Below are 22,205 nucleotides of genomic sequence, written 5' to 3'. Positions count from 1 at the left end.
ACGTAAACAACAACGGCTGGGCATGTGCCTTGTATGCATTGGTTTGTAACGCGCTAAACTTGAAATCCCCGTAAATGCGTGTACGTGTAGTGTACACACGGCCGGTCGCGCTTGGTGCTGGCGCTTGCTTTCACGAAGAGGGTAGGATTACCACTTCAGAGTAAACGCGAAGGGCAGGTTTTCTTCAGATTTGTTGCAGGCTTTGCTTCGTTTCTGCGCTATGAAGAGTAAGTATGTTGGCGACGTCAATTATAACTGCAATATAGTAAGGCTACTAATGCCTGGCATTTCGGTAACCAAATCAAATTAGGTTCTACTTCTAGACTCTATACGCCGAAAAGCCGATGTGGCTCGTCGACGAAGCGGCAGTTGTATTTAGCGCCGATACTACCCATGCCAAAGTTGCAAAGACTTGGCGTCCCCGTTTAACGGTCGCACCTGAGCGTAGCGGGATGCGGATGGATCACCCCACCCAAAAACACAAACTGTGCATTTTGAAGTTGCTAAATTTCCTGACTTTGATATTGTGCATTGTCGTTTCTTTTGATAAGATAGAGTGGGTATAGATATTTAGCAATAAATTTAGTGGTATTCGTGAATAATGATTGAAGCCAGATTTGTTAAATTTGAGTGTAATGTTACAGTTGTCTATACGTTAGGATTTAGGATCGAGGAAGGAGTAGAATCTAACGTTAGACTGACTAGGTAGGGTGTTTTTTCTAGACGACCTACGAGTAATTCTTTTAAGAATTGACCAATCTGAGCTCGGTCATACTTGGAGCTGACTGCAATTAAAGAACAAATCTATGGATTGAGTGAATGAGTAAAAGTTATACTAAAACTTTAATGAGTGAGAGAGTTTGTTTGAGGTAAAATCGGACAATCTGTTCAAAAGTTGAGAATCTTTGAAGTTTCTGCTCAGTCACTGCATGCGTGGTCGTGGATGAGAAGATTAGCGGCTTAACATTACAGCACTACAGCTTGTGATGTCACATGTGTAGAACGATATACTAAGTAAGACTATTATAAAAGAAAATATGAGGAAAATTCAACATAAGGGGTCTATTGTCACTTTTCTCGCATAAGTCACAGTGATAAGTAGACAGAAAGATCTGTCTGTCCGGAGGAGTCTATGTTTTTTGACGTTCTCCTCCGGAGGGGATCATGAAGCCAGACGCAGTCTTCACGGAACATATCCCCGACGACCAGATACAGACTGATCTTTCGGTCAAAGTGATAAGCTGAGGAAATGTGCACTTTAAAAAAAAAAAAAGAATTTTGTGAAATTCTCTTTTTCCTTTATATTGTTCTATGTGACATCACAACACTCCACAGTATGACCAATAAATCTGCCTCTTGTTTGATGGTGTCGTTAACTGTATGGACAGTAATGCTGTCGGCCCTTTTTAGGCCTACCATATTACCGACTGTAAACTGAACAAGAAGAGGTAGTGGGGCAGATTCATATCCACTACTATCTTTTGCTGTGCAGGTAGCCTGTTCAAGCGATGAAACATGTTTATTTCATGACATGGCATAGTCTCACACATGATACATGGCTGATAATGTGTCTCAATTGTTGTTGTTGTTGTTTTTTGTTTGCAGACTCTTGCAGCCGACCTTTGCCCTCCCGGGCTGGGAGGTCACCTTCAACCACAAGCAAACCAACCAGTCTGCATGTCCGAGTACTGAGAAGCAACAGTAGACTGCCAAAGACGATGCTCTCAGACCTTCCCAATGAACTCCTTCTCTACCTACTGAAATTTCTTCCTCTGAGTGATCTGCAAAATGTGTACAGGGTGAGAGGCATGATCAGTTAGAGAGAAAATGAATTCAAAACTACCACAGATCTCATGTACATAGTGTAGCTACCTTTATTGATTCCAGGAACGCACAAGATGCGTAATACACAAAAGTCAGGGTGGTCCACGAGGGGTTTTAGCATGTCACTGCAACATACAGTGTACTCAAATTCTTGTGCAACATCCTCAACTCTTGTGCGACATCCTCAAAAGCCAGCAACATGCTATGCAACATCCTCAAGAATTTGCAATTAACAAGCTCAAAACAAAATGTATTCAAACATCTGAAAAACATGTGCAGAACATAAGAAAGATCAAACTACAGTACATTGTACCTGGTACTTTAAAATATCTGTGTGCAAAACATGAGAGAAAACATTAAATGTAAGCAGCACAAAGAGAGATAAGCTGTGAAATATTGCTTAATATGTGCTCATGATGTGCGCACATACAATTTCTTCAATATTCTCTTATTCTGACCTTGCAATATGCTCAAACTTCAAGTTGTGAACCACCCTGCGAAAAGCACGAGTGCTGTGCCTGTAGGCCCATGGTATACAAAGACCTGTTATCATTTAACTCCCAATGTTTCTACAAAATGTGAGTGCAGTTTTGTCAGAGTTTTCTAGGGAATGAAGGGGGGGGGGGGTCTCTTTCTCTCTCCAACCCACCCCTAGAATACAACTATGTCACTTTGTGTTCAAGCTATCCCACACAAATTTAAGACTATAGGTCCTCCCAACATTGTGTCATTCATTTTGGACATTGTCATCATGGTCAAAATATGTGGCATATCTATCAAAGCATCAAAACCTCACTAGTTTTGTGATCACATCTCTTTCTTGTGTTTTCATTCATATGCAGGTAAACAAGCAATTCAAATGGCTTCTGGACAGCACCCCCAGGATATGGGCCAATGCCAGCGTTGTTGGTCGTTGGCCGTCCAGCTCGCAGGAACGCAAATGCTTTGAAGAGTTAGTTTCCACTTTTTTATTGTCCTCAATATGACTCTGCATGATATGTTTCTGAATTCACCTAGTTATTGCAAGTATTGAGGGGAAAAATAAAATTTTTGTGTTAGTTCAGAGAAATCTTATTAAATTTTGAGTGTGAAGATTTGTATTGTGTGATGTTATATGAATAGTAAGGAAACAAAGATGGAGCAGAAAAGGGAGAGAGATGGAAAATTATAAAGTCTAGTTATATGGTCTTTAGGTAATTAAAGGGATGGTTTAGTAGTGGTGGAGATGAGGATTGAGCTTATAACTATTTGCGAGATACCTAGAAATGGAGCATACCATTCCATGAGGAATTCAAAGTTCATTTGATAAAAATTGATTTTGAAATGGCTGAGATATCCAAAAACAAAGAAAAACAGAGCAATCCTATTTTCATCAAATAAACTCTTCCTCTTGGAATTACTAGCTCTTCCATATTCATAAGTTTTCTCATTATCTCATCAAAAAAGTTAGAAACCTAACACCGAATCTCAATCAAACTTTACCATCCCTTTAAACAGATACTGATTTTGAGTAGTTCAGTGAGATTCTCCATATTATACATACATGTACAGTGCACTCCCGTTACAACGAACACGGTTATAAAGAAATTTCGTTATAACGAAGTAAATCTTCTGGTCCCAAAATTATCACCATTAAAGTCTATGGTAATGAAATTCGCTTATAACGAACACGGTTATAGCGAAATTTCCGTTATAACGAAGTCTTTTCCGAGCGCCACAGACAAAGAAAAACAAAAGAAATGTGCTCCGTTATAACGAAATGCGAATTGCTTTCGAAAATACGTAGCGGAACAAGCATTTATAGCGTCTCTGCATGGGTTAATGCTTCACACCACTGTGTGTTCGCTCCTTGTGTCACGCACAGTTTCTGAGGGGAACTTGCGTTTATCATTGTAATACAGTTATCCCATCACATTTCACATAGCTTTGCAGTGTATGATGAGTATTCAGCAAACAGAATATGATATATATACGTGGTTTCCTTGTTTTCGTTAATATTGTATTTGTTCGGTTATAACGAAATTTCGTTATAACGAAATTTCGTTATAACAAAATTTCGTTATAACGAAAGAAAACTGCCGGTCCCGAGCATTTCGTTATAATGGGAGTGCACTGTACTCTGATTGCCTTACTCTGAGTTACTGTAATCCTTTTTGGTTCTTTTCCTCTTTAGGGTAGCAGACCTGGGAAATGTGGAGGCTCTCATAAAGTTAGGTGTGGCCCATCTCTACAGTGAAGGAGGTGAGTTGAATACTTGGGGAAAATTCAGGGAGACTAAGGTACAATTCTTATGTATCCCATAATACAAAATCAGAATTTGGCAGGTGATATCTGACTTTTGTATGTCACACACAGTATGCATTTTAATACATGTACTGTATATCTACATCTCTACAGACTGTTACTTACAACCTTTGGCAATTGCTTCAGCCCTCATTTGTTCTTAGTGTGATGGTTCTTCATTGTTAGACTGAATCCAAGCTAAACTGATGTAATGCTCTTGTCTTACTTATAATGTAAATTGTACCTTCATTCGTTTTCTCTAACATTGCTGTTTCTTTATGTATGTTGCAGTGGATTCCCAGCTGTGTAAAGATGGAAGTCGTGCAGCTAAGTACTTTGCAAAGGCAGAGAAATTAGCCCCCGGAGCCAGCCCCTTCACTTGGCTTCTGATTCGTCCCCCCTGGAGCAACAATGGAACATGCTGCAAAGCGAGGGTGTTTAGCTGCCTTAGGGACATCTGTACTAATTCAAAGGTGAGAATGTTATCTGTTGAGGACAGTTTTATCACATTATAAATGAGACCATTAATTTATCAATGATTCCTAACTTTGAACCATGACTTTTACATATTCACCAGGAGAACTCATTTTCTTATAAATTTTTATTTGTTCCTTTCCTAAACAGGAAGCTGACCAATCAGTACTATTCTGCCTTGCCAAACTGCATTCATTTCTTGAGGTAAGAAATGGTCTTTAGATCTCATTACTGATCAGTTTTTGTCTCCACTGCAGTTGTGCTAAATTTGTTGTCAAAGAAATTGCTGTCTAATGATTGATTATATAAAGTTACTATGTGTACATTATATGTATAACTGCTAATTTTCTGTGCAAGTACATTCCACCAAATTATTAAGTGCACCCTTGAATACAATAGAGTGCAAAATTCTCTTTGTTTGTAATCATTTTGATCATTTTTTTTTTTTAACGTTAATCAGGGGCCCGTTTCATAAAACTTGTCATCAGTGACAAGCTGTCAGATGTGACAAGCTACTGAAATGCTTGCATCTGATTGGCTGAGAGCAAATTTGTCATAGAAATGTGGCAGTTGTCACTGATAACAAGTTTTATGAAACGGGCTCCTGGTCTCTGCTTTGTATGTATAATTGTATGTGTCAAATTTCAAACAAAGTGTAAGTTTAAAAATATTGGCCACTATTTTTTTTTCCCTAAATGTTGATTCAATTGATTGTGGTTTTGTGGTTATTCATTATTCGCAACAAACTTTCTTTCTATGAAGCATTTCTAATTCCATGTGTCACAGAAAATTGTACAAATTTTGTTCGAACAGGAGATGGATTCAACCAAGAACAGCAGAGTGAGCTGTGAGTCTAGAGAGTGGCTCAGCAAGGCAGCAGAGAAAGGAAGCATTGCAGCAAGCTATGAACGCTGGAAAAATAGTCTTACTACCTGTGTGAGTAAACCGCAACAAATATCATCACATGAGAGTAGGTTATCAGTGTGTCTGCCTGCTCCAAATGTTTGAAAAACAGTGCCCATTTGATGCACACACCAAAAAAAAAAAAAAAAAAACCCAAAAAAAGACCAAAAACAGAAACATTTTATTAGATTAACTCACTTCCCAGCTGTATATTCCTCATTTTGATGAAGCATTTTGATGTTTGATACCGGGTAACTTATTAATATTTTGCTTTTGATGTTAGTGCAAATATGTACTGCTCACTATTGACATTTCTAAAACAGAACACTTAAGAACAAGTATTTTCACATGAAATAAAACCCACACGTACATTACCATGAGTCACAGAAGAAAATAACTTGGTCATATCTCATAATATAGAACCTTACATCCTGTTTTTTTTTTTATGTTTGTACTATTTTGTACTGTGTCATGTTGCATTAGATGAACATAAAAAAATTGATAGTACTTTGTAATGAAAAGGGAAATGTAAAAGAGAATAGGAAAATGCATTTTTGAAATGTATTGAACAAGTTTCGTTCAGCTCCATTCAATAACATCATATGCTAGATGGCAGAGTACTACACTATGTGCATTTTTTTTCAACAACCTCCTTTCTCTCTCTCTCTCTCCATAGGCTGATGATGCAGCAAGCAATCTGAACATTTTACGTCAACTCAGGGAATTTGCATCTCAGGGATGTTTGGATGCCAAGGTGAGAAGAGTTAGCTGAGTTTAGGACATCTTAAAACATGGTTATCTTCATAGTCCATTGCTTACTGATACAAGTGATGTAAACTTAGTAAATATTGAAATATTCATACAATTCACCATCTAATCATATACACAAATGACTTCTGGTCACCAGAAAATGTATTTTTTCGCATATATTTGTGTTGTTGTTTGTTTGTTTGTTTTTTTTGGGGGGGCAGTTTCACCACCATCATTTTATTTCTGGATGATTTTACAGTGTAATGGAGGACAAGATACTGTTGAGGAAAAAAAAAAAGAGAGAAAATTATAACAACACTTACCACAATGTTATAGCTAGATGACAGAAAGAGTATGAATTTTCTCCTTCCTCTGTTTTTCTGTGCTATATATCGTCGGTTGAGAATGATAAGGGCGTTAAGTTGTCACAAAACCCATAGGCCCGAATTCACGAAGGTGGTATGGTCTAAGTTTAAACGTTTAAACTTAGACCATGATACAAATTTAGACCATGGTCTAAAATAAGCGTTAAATAGGCGTACCAATACATGTGCGCATCAATGCACGTCTTTACTGGATGCCTGTTAGCGTACGCAATCTGTCAATCATATCTACGCAGAAGAAATATACATAAACCATGGTTTGAATTTAGACCACCTTCATGAATTCGGGCCAAAGTGTTCAAGATGACTTAACGCCCTTCTCATTCTCAACAGACAATATGAGCCAAAACTCAATACCAGTGCGTTAAGAGAAAAAGAGTATACAATTTCGTTGTATTTCAATTAACCTAAGTTTTTATTTTCTCTATCCCCTTGCCTGCTGTAGCTACGGTTGTATTCAGAGTATGCCAAGGGAAACCTTGGGGGAGTGTCCAGGCTGCAGGGCTGTGAAGCGATTAGGAGCTTTGTGCAAGAGTCACAGCCAACCAATGTCCACTCACTACTCAGGACACAGAGTGGACTCAACAGTGCAATGAGGTTTGTGGTCATCTCCGACCTGACATATATTTGTCACGACTTTTGAAGGTTTCACTCTTTTCTGGCTAATAGGTTTTATCTGTGCACTTTGTTACAGGCACCACAGCATGCAAAGGTCATTGCATGTTCTGGAATGAAGTCACTAACTCTGAAGGGCTGTCCCCTTGTTTGTTTGTTTGTTTGTTGGTTGGTTTTTGTTTGGAATAAGTCCTCCATCTGGGTATCCCAATGATGTTACTGCAGTGAATTCAGCGATTCTTATTCAGTCCTATACAATTTGACTTAAATTTGCACTGTCCTATTATCTGACTAATTACTGATGTCACGTCGTGTATATGAATTCGGCTATTCACAGTTTAAACTTTTATTGATCGGGGTAAACCATTTTTCTGTTCTCTGCAGTCAAAAGGATTGGGTAAAATTCACATTGTAAAGTCGGACAAGATTAAAGGAAGCTGTTTTCTGAGTGCCCCAATAAAGCCTTTTACATTTTCACTGTACACTGTAGCATGTGATACTGTGATTTTGTTGTTCATCTTTGTTTTTCTTTTTTTAGTCTGTGACCATTATGTAGGTACTAAATGAGTACATCACAAGAATAAGTTTTGATTGAATATGATGAAGATGGTGACATAATTTGATATAGATCTACAAGGTTGTGACAGGAATAAATGACACTGTTCTTCCTACTTCAATGAATTTCAGATATATTCTGGTGGACTGGCTAGTTGAGGTGGGCAGTATGAAAGACTACTCCTGTCTGACCATCCACACTGCTGTCCAGTTGGTTGACCGCTATCTAATGGCTCGGAACATCTCAAGGGCAACGCTGCAGCTTGTCGGCATCACTTGCATGGTCATTTGCTCCAGGTAATTATACTCACTTGACCCACTACAGTGGTCACTGGCACTCAAAAACAGCTACCAGTATTTCTTCATGATCTCAATAAACATGTTCCTTAATGCCTTGTACAAACTCATGTTTAACTTTTGCATGACTCTATTCCATGAATTTGAATTGTGTGACGAGTAAAGTGATTTTTGTTGCTCTGAGATTTGTTAAAACTAGTTTGTATTCATGTGCTTGTCTTGATGACACACACTCTCCCTGATATAATTTTTGTGTGTGTGTTTTACAGCAATAGCAGTTGAACTCTATATTTTTCCTAACCAGTTGAGGACGGACTGAATTTGCTATAACACACATTTCCCATAGACACCTGCCCGAGTATACTCGGGACTTGTCCTCAACAGATTAAACAAAGGCTTAGAGCTGATACCCTGTATATAGGTTTCAATATTAGTTGTGATACTAATTCCTCCACATTTTTCAGTTCTAGGTGATGTACTTAAACTCTTGTTCACATGGATATGCCTAGCTTTCATTTAAATTTCTCATACCCAGTCTACGTCTCCCTCTTTTTCTTCCCGAATATCTACCAGGCTTCTAGAAGATGACATCATCACCATCCGAGAGGCGGCATGGCTGACAGATGGAACGTACAAGTATGAGGAGGTTGTGAGGATGCTGGGTGATGTGGTAGCAACACTCAAGGGCAACCTCAGAGTAAGTTCGCAGAAAGCTGCAGGTACACTGTATTGCAAGCTACAAACAGGAATAACTGAAGAGTTTCACAGTAACGCCATGTAATATAGTCCTGACAGATTACCATATTCAGCATAGAAAGTTTCACCTGTAGACATACAAACATATGCCATAAGGAAACACAATGTTAAATGAAGTTAATTCTAGACAAACAAAGTTGGTTCTGATAACTTGTCAGATTTAGTGTAGAGGAGAAGAATATTGTGCTCTTTTGTACTATAGATTATTTTCTAGAACATTATTGAAACAAGCTGTCAAAGGGTATGGTGTACTTTTGAGCTGTGCAATTAAATGAAAATGCACCCTCCAAGTCTTGCTATTTCATGTTTATTTTTTCCTGTTACATAATTCATCAGAAAGAATGAACCATTAAAATTTTCAATTGTGAAAACTTGTGTTATGCCAAATTTTAAACTGTCAATAGTAATGTATTATAACAAAATGCCAGTTAACTTCTTGTTTACACATTTACATAACTAAACCAAGAATGAAGATAGAGATTCAAGATAAACACAATATTCAAATTTTCATGTACATCTTACCTGATGCATTACCTATAGGACCTGACAGTCCTTGACTACCTTCACCTGTTCTGCCAAGTGGTGGCAGCAGACAGCCGAATGGAGTACCTGGCACTTTACATCAGCGAGCTCTCTCTCCTTCATGCTGACTTTGGCCTGTTTTCGAGGTCACACATAGCAGCCTGCTCTCTCTACCTGGCTAGGCTAATGTTGGGCTCAGGTAAGCTAAAATCAGACTCTAGGGCCCGAATTCACGAAGGTGGTACAATCTTTATCCATGGTTCAAACCATGGACAAAGACCGTAGTTTTGTATGAGGCGCCAAGTGTCGTAACGAAATAGGCCATGTGACACTTGGTGCCCCATGTCTTTGTCCATGGTTTAAACCAGGGACAAAGATTGTACCACCTTCGTGAATTCGGGCCTACATGTGAAAAGGATGACTGTGATGACAACATTGGTGTCTGTCACATGGGCGGACTTAAATAATACTCAATCACACTCGTGCCATTCACTTTAATGTACAATTTAATAAACCATTTGTAGAATATTTACAAGACTGAAATCAAGGAGTTGTGACCAACATAAAATGCAAAATCAAAATTCTGAGTGAGATAAATTAAATTACAATACTCTTATATTCGACAACCATGTGAACGGGACCCTGTCTTGGTCCGGTTCCACCTGTACTTTTGGCTTGACACTTCTTCAGAATAATTATAACAGCTTCACTATTAATTCGTTATCCCTGACAATACACTATCTGCTATCAAGCGCAACACTATATGGTTCACACCACCGTAGTGCTGATCCTGAGATGACCAGCCTGCACGCACGACGGTTTACCGCGGTTATAACACTTGCCTTCAATTACACTGCTTCCGTTTACATCCGGGTTCTGTGTTAACCCGCAACTATCATGGAGTGTATAAATACCAACATTCGAATTATGTGCACATCATATTCATCCTTTTACCAATTTAACATGACCTTCACCTCTCTACTTCGGCGACACTTCCTCGTCATAACCAATCATATCAACAGGGTGTCATGCACCCGCCAGGTTCATCGCTCACCTGCGTTGTCCACAGAGTCACCTTAATTGTCAAACTATTCGCTTCCAGAACATAACTGATTCGTGGGTGGAGCGTCCTTGTATGCGAGGTTGCTGTTCCAGCTCCAAAGTCTCGCGAGGGACCCGCGTTCCGTATTCATTGGCGTCCAAAGTTCTCCCTAGCGAGGGGCGGGCACAGTCGCTCTGCTGCGAATGCGTCGGCCTGGGAGTAGATTCGACCTCGGCCTCGGCGCCATCAATGACCGGTGTAATATAACCAAAATGCCTCTTCTTCTTGGCTACTGGAAGGCTGCAAAGGCTGTTGGAATACGCCTTCTGGCAGCAAACAAAATCTGAACTCAAATCAGCCAGTATACAGGCTGACGGTAAGGTGGACGGACGGCTCCTGGCCGCAAACGAAATTGGGCTTAGACACAAAATTATCTTGCCAACTGGCGCCTGGGTGTGGCAGGTTGGTTTTCTGCCATCACGGAGCTAACTCAATGTTCTCTCGGTGAAATCAAAATGGTGTCTGCCACGAAAAGATCCAACTCTACTGTTAAATTGCTACTCGACTACGACACTCCTTTTCGAGGCATTTGGAATATTTGATACAACTAAAAGGACTTGAACGAAAACACCTATACCGCACTCTCCCGGAACTGGAGCTATTTCCTGTCTTTTCTTTCTACATTAATTGACATGCAAAAATAAATGAACTCCTCTCGGTCATCGATGGCGCGACTTGTAAAACATTTACACCTGTCCTAGCACTTTCTCTCTCTCACTCTCGCTTTCTCTCTCGCTCACTCACTCGCACTTTTTGTCTCGTTATCCCTACCCGTAAACATGTTTGTCTAGTTGAATGACCGATAGGTGTTGTACATGAAACAACCTGGAAATGCATTTTCAATGTGACATTTCACTCCCCCTTTCGAAAAATGCATTTCATAATTAAAAGAAATTACTTATAACACTATCTTTCTCCCTACAGCCGGCTTAGTAGGTCTGCGCCAACATTCTCGCTGCCGCGGATAGCTTCCACACGGAATCTGTAGGGTTGCAAAGCCAGAATCCAACGCATTAGCCTCCCATTTGCAGGGCTAGCCTTGTTCATGTACACTATAGTGGGTGGTGGTCGGTTTCTAGCACAAATTGTCTGCCGTACAAGTATGGTTCGAACTTCTTTACTGCCCAAACTACAGCTAAGCACTCACGTTCTATGGTTGAGTATGCTTGTTCTCGTCGAAGCAGTTTTCGGCTCGCGTAGGAGACTGGAAATCGTTCGTCTTGGTGTGTTTGGAGGAGGACTGCTCCTAGTCCAACGTTGGAGGCGTCTGTCCTGAGGATGAAGTCCTGTGACAAATCTGGCAAATGAAGGATAGGGGGGTTAGAAAGTTTTTCCTTCAGTGTTGTGAAGGCCTGCTCTTGGCTCGTTTCCCATTTTACCTTGTTTGGTTCAGCATTTCTGGTCCTGTCTGTGAGTGGTGCGGCGACGGCGGCGTAGTTCGGAATGAACTTCCGGTAGTAGTTCGCCATACCTAGGAAGGATCTGAGCTCTCGTTTGGTCTGAGGCTGACTTACCTCTTGGATGGCTTTGAGTTTTTCAGGGCGGGGTCTTACCTGTCCGTGTTCGATCACATGTCCTAGGAATTCGACGCTTGTCTGTCCGATGAAGCACTTACTTGGTCTAGCAGTGAGCTTTGCGGCTCGTAGTCGTCTGAAGAGTTCTGTGAGTGTACGTAGGTGTTCTTCCCACGTGGTCGAATAGATGAGGATGTCGTCGATGTAGTTCACCGTTCCTCCGAGTCGGTCTAGCAGTCTCCTCATCAGTCGACTGAAGGAGGCGGGAGCGTTCACTAAGCCGAAGGGCATCATTGTGAACTGAAAGAGACCATCGGGGGTAAGAAAAGCGGTTAGTGGTTTGGATTCGGCAGCCATGGGTACCTGCCAGTATCCTTTGCTGAGATCTATTTTGGTGAAGACCTTTGCATGGGCGACTTTTGTGAAGAGTTCATCTTGATCTGGTATGGGTTCAGCATCAAATACAGTCACTTTATTGAGTTTTCTGAAGTCTACACAAAACCGGTTGCTGCCATCGGGCTTTTTAACCAGTACTATGGGGGAGGCAATGGGGCTTTCTGATGGCTCAATTACTCCGAGCGATAGCATGGTTTTTACCTCTTCTCTGACTGTGTCTCTAAGAGAGTGGGGAATGGGATATGGTTTACTCTTCAGGTGTTCATTTCCTTTGAGTTTGATGTGGTGTTCGCCTAACGTGGTTCGACCGGGAAGATCAGACAGGACGTCTTTGTACTCGTTGAGGAGTTCGTTGACCTGTTCTTTCTGTGGGGAGGAAAGGGCTGAGTTAATTGAGACATCGTCGAGTGACTCTTTCGCCTGAAATGGGAAAGGCTGTAGGAGAGATGTGTTAGTTAGTGGTTGCTGCGTTTCTTCCTCGTCATCATTTTGCTCTTCGCATTCGATCACGGCGGTACAAGCAGCTTCGGCATCTGAAATAGAGGGAACATCATTTCTAGCATGATACTTTTTCAGAAGATTGATGTGGAACACCTTTGGTTTCCCGTTGAGGTCGATCCTGTAGTCCATGGAGCTGATTTTGGAGATCACGTCAAAGGGGCCCTTCCATTGTAGAAGGAGCTTATTCCTGTCAGTTGGTAGGAGTAGGAGTACCTTGTCTCCGACTTGTAGCTCCCTGTGTTTTGCCTTCTGATTGTAGTATTTTGCATACCTGTTTGCTGATTTCTGAAGTTGAGTGTGGGCGTTGCGGCATGTCTCGTCGATCCTGTTTCGGAGATCAAGTACATAGTGGTAAGTAGACTTGGTCTCACCTGTTTCGGCTTCTCCTGTCCAGAGTTCTCTCAGGATGTCGAGGGGTCCGCGTACCTTCCGGCCGTAAAGAAGCTCGAACGGGGAGAACCCCATGCTCTCTTGTGGTGCTTCTCTCACTGCAAATAGAAGGGGAGTAATGTACCTGTCCCAGTCTTTTGGGTTTTCAGCGCACATACGTTTCAACATTTGTTTTAGAGTGCCATTGAAGCGCTCAACTAGTCCATTCGCGGCAGGGTGATATGGGGATGTAGTGAAGTGTTTGATGGAGAGTAATTTGCTTACCTCTTTCATGAGATCAGATGTGAACTGAGTCCCTTGATCGGTCAGCATTTCCTTGGGGATTCCGACTCTGGTGAAGATGCTCACTAGGGCTTCTGCAACTCTTTCTGTCTCGATGCTTGGGAGTGGGATTGCCTCGGGGTACCTAGTAGCAACATCAATAACGGTAAGTATGTACCTATTTTTCTGGTCAGTCATTGGGTGTATTGGTCCAACTATGTCTACAGCAATGCGTTCGAAGGGGACTTCGATGAGCGGCATTTTTCCGAGTGGGACCTTGGTTACACGACCTTTTGATAGTGTACGTTGGCAGACGTCACACGATCTACAGTACCTGGTAATGTCAGAGTTCGTACCGGGCCAAAAGAAATTGGTAAGTATCTTTTCTGTTGTCTTTTTGGTACCTTGATGCCCTCCGAGTATATTTTCATGGGCTGTTTGCATAACCTGTTTGCGGTATTGTTTTGGTACTACCACTTGTGTGATTGTTGTGTCGGGGTCCATTTGGGGAGAGTGGAATGAGCGATACAGCATTCCGTCTTTGTAAAAGAAGGAAGAGAGACCGTTATTGCGACTTACCTTCTCTGAACGAGTATCGGCGAGTTCTCGCAGGCGGTGTAATGTTTCATCCTTCTGTTGTGCCTCTTTGAGAGCTGTTGGAGTCACGATATCTTCCATTGGGTGTGGGGTTCTGAGAGGACGAAATGGCTTACCGTCTCGTTGAGCCTGGGCTCTCGTCTGTACTGCGCCGACAGGCATTGGTGTAGCCGTCCAGTCAGGATCTGGGTTGTCTGGTTCTCTTACTCCGGGTAGGTTACCTAAAATCAGGTCATAGAGTGGAGTTTTCATGCACAATGCGTTAACTTTTCCTACGTAGAAGGGAGTGTCTACATCTATTCTAGCGACGGGGAGAGTTTTCACTGTGCCGTCAATCAGCACGCCAGTACTTTCTTCACCTGTCATTTGGGTTGGCTGGACAAGATCTTGTTTAATGACAGCTCCGCTGCAGCCGCTGTCTCTGAGAACAGAAATTTGATTGTTATTGACTAGTCCGTTAGTAACTGGCATTTGTCTGACCACATGTTCTTTGGTGCATGCTGCACTCATCAACGGCAAGGAGTGTCCACATTTGAATTGGATATGGTCTGTGGTGGATTCTAGTTTGGGGGCATTGAGTGGCATCCGAACCATCATACAAGAAGCCTCAATTTTGACCTTTGTGTTAGTGCAAGCTGGACATTGACAGGGAGTGTGTGGATTTGGTTCTACCTGATCGGGTTCCGATGAAGCCAGGTTGTGTTCCGAGGTAGGGGGGTTTCCTTGCTCTGGATCCTGGGCGAGGACTAGACCTGCCGATTTCATGGGGGAGAAAGGACAATAGTTAGCAATGTGACCTGGTTTGTGGCATATGAAACACGTTCTGCCTCTGTTTCCCTGTTTTGTACAATCACGGGCAAGGTGACCGTGTTGGTGGCAGTTGTAACATTTGGGTTGAGATGGGGGCCTATTTCCTGAAATGTTATTTGGAGGGATTTTACCTTCAGGTCTGGTGTTGCTCCGTGGCATCTGTCCCACGTGTGTCTGGATGTTCCTTTGTGCCGGTGGGGGTGGTCTGAAGGTGCCTCCTCTGGCGTCTAAGTACTGCTCAGCTAGTTTCACCACGTCCTTCGAAGTCTCGGGCTGCCGTTCTTTTAGGAAGATGGCCAGCTCTCGATGACACCCACTGATGAGCTGCTCCCGGAGGAGTAGATCTGCCAGCTCCTCGAAAGTGTGCTCTATACCAGAGAGGCTTACCCACCTGTTCAAGTAGTTCTCTAGTCGGTTTGCATACTGGGATGCCGTTTCTCCTGTTGTCGGTTTGCCTGAAAAAAACTTGGAGCGAAATCCTTCTGCAGTGAGCTGAAAGGATTTCAAGAGTGCATGTTTCAAAGTGTCATAATCATTGGATTCCGCACTTGACAATCTAGAGTGGACATCAAGAGCCTTACCTGTAAGCAGTGTGCTTAAGTTGAGTGCCCAGTCTGTAGTTGGCCAGTTTTGATTTTTGGCATATCGTTCGAACCGCTGTAGATAGGCATCTATGTTATCTTTGTCTTCCTGAAATAGAGGCAATTTTGGAGATCGAGCTTTGCACCCATTAGAACTTGATTCGCTTTTGGTTTGCTTTTCACGCGCTATCGCCAATTGTAGCTCGGCTGTTTCTCTTTCCTGTCGCCTTAACTCTAACATGTCCGCTCTTTCCTCTCTGAGTCTCTTTTGCTCGTCTGTAACAAACTGCCTAAGCTCCTCTCCACTGAATCCGAACTTTTCTCCAATTTCAGTTAACTTAGCTAGCTCCATTCTGAATTACCTGAGCACTTATAATACAAAAATGTATTCAGATCAGTTCAGATCATGTACACAATGAATATACAACGGTGCACCTATAGATAGTACATACATAGATACATACATAGATAGTACATACATACAAATGTAGAGGAAACAAAAAAAATCACAAGTTTTCCTCAACCTTTTTCTTTACTCTGTTTTCTCCGTTTATATACCCATGTGACTTCGAATGGCACGAGTTATACTCCCGGACGTGCCCCCAGAAAATGTCACATGGGCGGACTTAAATAATACTCAATCACACTCGTGCCATTCACTTTAATGTACAATTTAATAAACCATTTGTAGAATATTTACAAGACTGAAATCAAGGAGTTGTGACCAACATAAAATGCAAAATCAAAATTCTGAGTGAGATAAATTAAATTACAATACTCTTATATTCGACAACCATGTGAACGGGACCCTGTCTTGGTCCGGTTCCACCTGTACTTTTGGCTTGACACTTCTTCAGAATAATTATAACAGCTTCACTATTAATTCGTTATCCCTGACAATACACTATCTGCTATCAAGCGCAACACTATATGGTTCACACCACCGTAGTGCTGATCCTGAGATGACCAGCCTGCACGCACGACGGTTTACCGCGGTTATAACACTTGCCTTCAATTACACTGCTTCCGTTTACATCCGGGTTCTGTGTTAACCCGCAACTATCATGGAGTGTATAAATACCAACATTCGAATTATGTGCACATCATATTCATCCTTTTACCAATTTAACATGACCTTCACCTCTCTACTTCGGCGACACTTCCTCGTCATAACCAATCATATCAACAGGGTGTCATGCACCCGCCAGGTTCATCGCTCACCTGCGTTGTCCACAGAGTCACCTTAATTGTCAAACTATTCGCTTCCAGAACATAACTGATTCGTGGGTGGAGCGTCCTTGTATGCGAGGTTGCTGTTCCAGCTCCAAAGTCTCGCGAGGGACCCGCGTTCCGTATTCATTGGCGTCCAAAGTTCTCCCTAGCGAGGGGCGGGCACAGTCGCTCTGCTGCGAATGCGTCGGCCTGGGAGTAGATTCGACCTCGGCCTCGGCGCCATCAATGACCGGTGTAATATAACCAAAATGCCTCTTCTTCTTGGCTACTGGAAGGCTGCAAAGGCTGTTGGAATACGCCTTCTGGCAGCAAACAAAATCTGAACTCAAATCAGCCAGTATACAGGCTGACGGTAAGGTGGACGGACGGCTCCTGGCCGCAAACGAAATTGGGCTTAGACACAAAATTATCTTGCCAACTGGCGCCTGGGTGTGGCAGGTTGGTTTTCTGCCATCACGGAGCTAACTCAATGTTCTCTCGGTGAAATCAAAATGGTGTCTGCCACGAAAAGATCCAACTCTACTGTTAAATTGCTACTCGACTACGACACTCCTTTTCGAGGCATTTGGAATATTTGATACAACTAAAAGGACTTGAACGAAAACACCTATACCGCACTCTCCCGGAACTGGAGCTATTTCCTGTCTTTTCTTTCTACATTAATTGACATGCAAAAATAAATGAACTCCTCTCGGTCATCGATGGCGCGACTTGTAAAACATTTACACCTGTCCTAGCACTTTCTCTCTCTCACTCTCGCTTTCTCTCTCGCTCACTCACTCGCACTTTTTGTCTCGTTATCCCTACCCGTAAACATGTTTGTCTAGTTGAATGACCGATAGGTGTTGTACATGAAACAACCTGGAAATGCATTTTCAATGTGACAGTGTCCATTGACAAAAACTTAATAATGCTGATTTTACATGTGTGCATTATGTTGATGAGTTTCATTTTGTATTTTTGAAAGTGTTATCATGTCAGAATTGATTCAATATATCTGCTCAAATATCTAAAGGTTGGTAAATTTGACTTTGCGGCCTTCAAGTCAATCTGAGCTAGGGATGATGGTCTGCTTGATTTACAAGTTTTATTTGTAGAGTTGCTGTGTACATGCATTCCTTTGTGGTCCAGTTAGTTTACAAGTCTGTTTGCAAACATCCTATTTCCCCAGACTTTCCTTGGCCTACATCCATGGTGGAGCACACCGGACTGGAACTGAAAGACCTGGTCCAATGTACTTTGCTTCTTCACAACAAATGGTAGGAAACCACTCTATAACTAAATTGAATCATAATAAAGTTCTCATCGTTGTTTCTATATCAAATAAGTGAATTCATTCATGCCTTGCAGCATGTAGCTGAATGGAGACACATAGGGCCAAAAGTATGAGACACACATTTTGTGTACCTGTAGAGGGAAGACACCTGTGAGGATGCAATTGTACTTCACCTTTTCTTTCTCTCATCGATGTCTATGTAATCAGTGAACTTGTAGCTGGTCAAGGCGTAATGAAAGTTATCAACCTGTCACACTCCATTTAAGGGTAAAATTCATCCATCCCTTTCTCTCTATGAGCGCATCACTTCATGTTTTCCTCTCACTCTCTATTTACCCATTAAAGACTAGTCCCGAGTATTCTTTGGCTGAGGTAAATGGAAAATACATGTTACAGGAAAATAAGTCTGTCTTCAGAGGGTTGAGCATTGACCCTTAAATTTTGGAGAAATTGATTGATGTTCATCAGGATTTTACTTCAAATGTTACACTTCTATGTAGCCACCAAAAAGAGATATAGGAATATAGGATGTAATATGTAATATCTGGATTTTGCTCTTCTCGTAGTTTCCTTGAGGAGCCAGTGAAGGATCATCGAGATGTGACCCTGGCGGCGGTCAAGCAGCGCTTCTCCGAGGACCTCTTCCTGGGGGTCAGCAAGCAGAACATCATGGACCATGCCACTCTCAGGACGATGCTCTGTGTTGAAGAAGAGGAGCAGGAGGAGGTGGATGAATCCGCCAACACGAGCAAGATTGATCCCCTGCCGTCAGACAAAGATGGACTGGAAGCTTTCCTCCTTATGTCTCCTTCAAGGAAGTCCAGAGGTCAAAGGTCTGTAACAAAATGTTCCACTTCCTGGTAGCCTCTTAGGCCCGAATTCACGAAACTATTTTTACCTCTTGAGCCAGCCAACTGTATTCTCTTAACCACACATACAGTTGACCTTGCTTCAGTCGATGTCGCATAAGTCGAATAATTGCCTGGACGGTTTTTTCAAAAAGGCCTTTTCTCTTTATCTATCTTTATCTATCTTTAATCCCTCATAAGTCGAAGCTATTTCATTAGTCAAAATAGATTCGACTTAGGCAAGGTTGACTGTAGAACCATAAGAAGACAGCTGCCCTGTTTCCCTAGTTCTGCAGGAAATCATTGAAAACTTCAATCTCATGTTACAAGAGGATTTGAAAGGCTTCTAGATTTGCCTAGTATTTTCACCAACTTGTATTGACTTGTATGCAAATACGCAAGAAGTCTCTGATTGCTTATAGAAACCTCCCTCATTTTGATGCCTGAGTGATGTGGCAGCCTAGTGCAGACCATTAGCCACACAACTAATGGTTATGTGACTAACAGTCATGTGACTAACAATCATGTGACTAATAGTCATGTGACTAACCATCACACAGGCAGTCTATGATGTTATTTCGCTGTAGGAGTAATATAGTGCACTTGAGATACCAAGGCGTGGTCACTGATGTTGTGATGCATTCATTGTGAAAACCATCTTCATTCCTCCAAACTGAATTACAGGAAGCCACGAGGCGATTACTTGCAGGAGCGGCATGACAGGGTGTCCACTCCGACCCACGAATTCCCCGACGATGCCGAGATCGATCTGGACATCAAGCCCATTGAAAAGGATGTCAATGAGTGTGATGTTAGCGCTCCATCACCAGGTCTGTATAAATACATGATGTAATATTTGTAGTACAAGTAGTAGTACAAAGACCTATTGCTAAAATGCATCGATCCTTACCGTAAGATATAGTCAAGTTTCAGATTTGAAATTTAAGATTTCATACCTTCAAGAATACAAAGATCACATCGCGTGCATTCTAATTTTGCGAATTTCACGTGCGCCAAAATTTGTGAAATTAAAATACATGCGAAAGTTCTTGTCTACACTATATGCATTGAATGCCAGTGGCAATTCGCGAAAATTTCATGCCGTGCAAAAGGCCGTCAGCTCCAATTCGCGAAAATTTCATGCCACGAATATGTCATGTTTTACGGTATTTGATCCCCTTTTCCTCTCTCAATACCCATGTCCTCTTATGGTACAAGTTTGCATAGGTCTGTAAAATATAAAGCTGTACATGCAAAAAAAAAAAATCTTTACGTTCTTGATACTTTTTGTCACCTAGTAGAATGGAGTCTGTTGAGCTGTACTATTGTGTAATCAGACTAAGCAGAGATAAGTTTTATGATGGGGTTCTTCATTATACACTAACATGGCTCGACACTAACTTTTTTGTTTGGTGGCCCGATGGGGCCACCAAAATCCTAGATTTCAAATTTTCGGTGGCCCGAGAGAAAAATTTGGTGTCCCGAAAAAAAACAATAAAGAACATTAAAAGTCCTTTTTTTTTTTAATGAGTTAAATATTTAAGGTTTATGATAGTAAGAATTAGAATGGACATATCTACTCATAAATAAACTTCAACAAACTTGCAACACTCACTCTCAGGCATTCATTCAGTCCTTTTCAGCCATCCTTTGAACAAAATTAACTGCTAATTTCCGGCGCGAAAAGTTACGAATTTATTGACATACTTTTCAAAAAATTTTGGTGGCCCGACTTCATTTTTGGTGGCCCTGGGCCACCGGGCCACCGGGCCACCGTTAGTGTCGAGCCCTGCACTAAGAATTGTTATTTGGTCTGCTGTACAGTGGACTCCCATTATAACAAAGTCCTTGGGACCGGCAGTTTTCTTTTGAAGAAATAAACAATGAAATATGATGGAGCCAATAATTTTGCGACCTTGATTTTTATTTCGCTGTAACCTGAATTTCATTATAGCTGTGTTAGTTATAACAGGAGTGCACTGTACTTTAACTCGCTTTGAAAACACAGGGTATGAATTATTATGGTTGTTTTCTTGTTGCTCTTTCAGAGTATTCAAAGCCATCTCTTTCAAGTGCATCAAAACACTCAAAAGGCTCTAGCATCCAAGCTGAATCCTCAGCATCATGGGTTGTCCTTGATGAGAGTCCTTCCATCTCGGCTGTTACAAGCAACTCACTTCCTGCCTCCTCCAAGATACCAGTATCACCAAGGACAATACCATCATCATCGTCATCATCATCATCATCATCAGTAACCAAAGATGCCTCATACACTAGCAGTTGCTTCATGCCCCTGGAATCATCATCATCATCATCATCATCATCAACATGCTCGGCATCAAAGACCAACAAGCCAGTAACGTATACCATCAGCTCCAGCGGGAGACTCTGCCAACAGCGGGTTCGAACCCGGAAGATGGGAGCCTCGCCCATCAGTGGAAGGCGGAGGATGGCCGGATGCGGTGGCAACAGTAGCAGTAGTGGACTTCAGGGCCAGCTGACACCAGGTACAATGCGATACCAGTTCAGGCAGCGCACTCCTCTGCAGTCCTTCAAGCGAAAGACCATGGAGGACTCTAGTGATGAGGGTGCCTTTGGCCACTGACCTATCAGACTTCTCACCGACAGTACTTTATGTTACTCAATCATTCCCCCAGCATTATTCCTGCACTTACATACAAGACATTTTAGTGCGTGATACAAGTATTGGTGCATGCTGAAAAGCTGGAATGTATGATAGTTTATATTCAATACACAGTCCTTGCATATGATGGTGCTTATGTACTTGTTATTGTGTTACATCAGCTTCCCTTTTACTCCAACAAATTGCCCATGTCTATGTATGTGACAGTTGGAGAGGGTTTGTTTTATATGTTGCGACCACCTAGTATAGAACGGAAATGACCAGTTCTCTGAGGCGGACTTATAAATCCACTTTGAGATGCTGGAGAATTCTTTTCAAATAATGCGATCAAAACCATTATGGAAAGTATTCTTTAAAAAAAGTGGTCAAAAGACAATATTCATAAAGTGCTATGGCTCAAGTCAATGAAGCTTTTGTTACATCCTTGGTATTCCTTAAAAGATGCATTTCAGGACCTTACTGCTCCTCACAGGACAAACCTTTCTACTTCTTGACAAAAAGTCTAGTACTTATCACCAGTATTCCTGTGACATTGCAAATTATACAAAACTTTGAATCTACCTCTTTTACTTCAGAGTCAACAGCAGAACCACTCTTGAACTAGAAATGCAGCTAGTAATGGATGGTCTGCCACCCCTCCCCCCCCCCCAAAAAAAAAAAAAAAATGTGAACGAAGCTTTTTCTAATGTG

The 22,205-nt window shown here is 41.8% G+C and overlaps 2 protein-coding genes across 2 annotated transcripts; one reads left to right on the top strand and one right to left on the bottom strand.

The window, feature by feature from the left end:
- Positions 1-179: 179 nt before the first annotated feature.
- On the top strand, positions 180-21,476 carry LOC139727023 (cyclin-F-like). Its single transcript, XM_071638007.1, has 16 exons — positions 180-227; positions 1,606-1,799; positions 2,667-2,776; positions 3,998-4,065; positions 4,399-4,580; positions 4,732-4,785; positions 5,395-5,517; positions 6,161-6,238; positions 7,063-7,214; positions 7,920-8,084; positions 8,658-8,781; positions 9,381-9,561; positions 17,919-18,006; positions 18,590-18,856; positions 19,556-19,701; positions 20,920-21,476. Exons 1-16 carry the CDS (start codon positions 221-223, stop codon positions 21,474-21,476), a joined length of 2,496 nt encoding a protein of 831 aa, XP_071494108.1. The 5' UTR covers positions 180-220.
- Positions 13,543-15,953, bottom strand: LOC139725291 (uncharacterized). Its single transcript, XM_071636383.1, has 2 exons — positions 14,106-15,953; positions 13,543-13,671 (listed from the first exon to the last, which is right to left on the bottom strand). Exons 1-2 carry the CDS (start codon positions 15,864-15,866, stop codon positions 13,543-13,545), a joined length of 1,890 nt encoding a protein of 629 aa, XP_071492484.1. The 5' UTR covers positions 15,867-15,953.
- Positions 21,477-22,205: the final 729 nt, after the last annotated feature.

Source organism: Diadema antillarum, unplaced genomic scaffold (genome assembly GCF_040938485.1).
Source record: "Diadema antillarum isolate AM-2024a unplaced genomic scaffold, OU_Dant_1.0 scf00000017, whole genome shotgun sequence".
Classification (NCBI taxonomy): domain Eukaryota; kingdom Metazoa; phylum Echinodermata; class Echinoidea; order Diadematoida; family Diadematidae; genus Diadema; species Diadema antillarum.
This window is presented reverse-complemented; position numbering and strand designations above follow the sequence as displayed.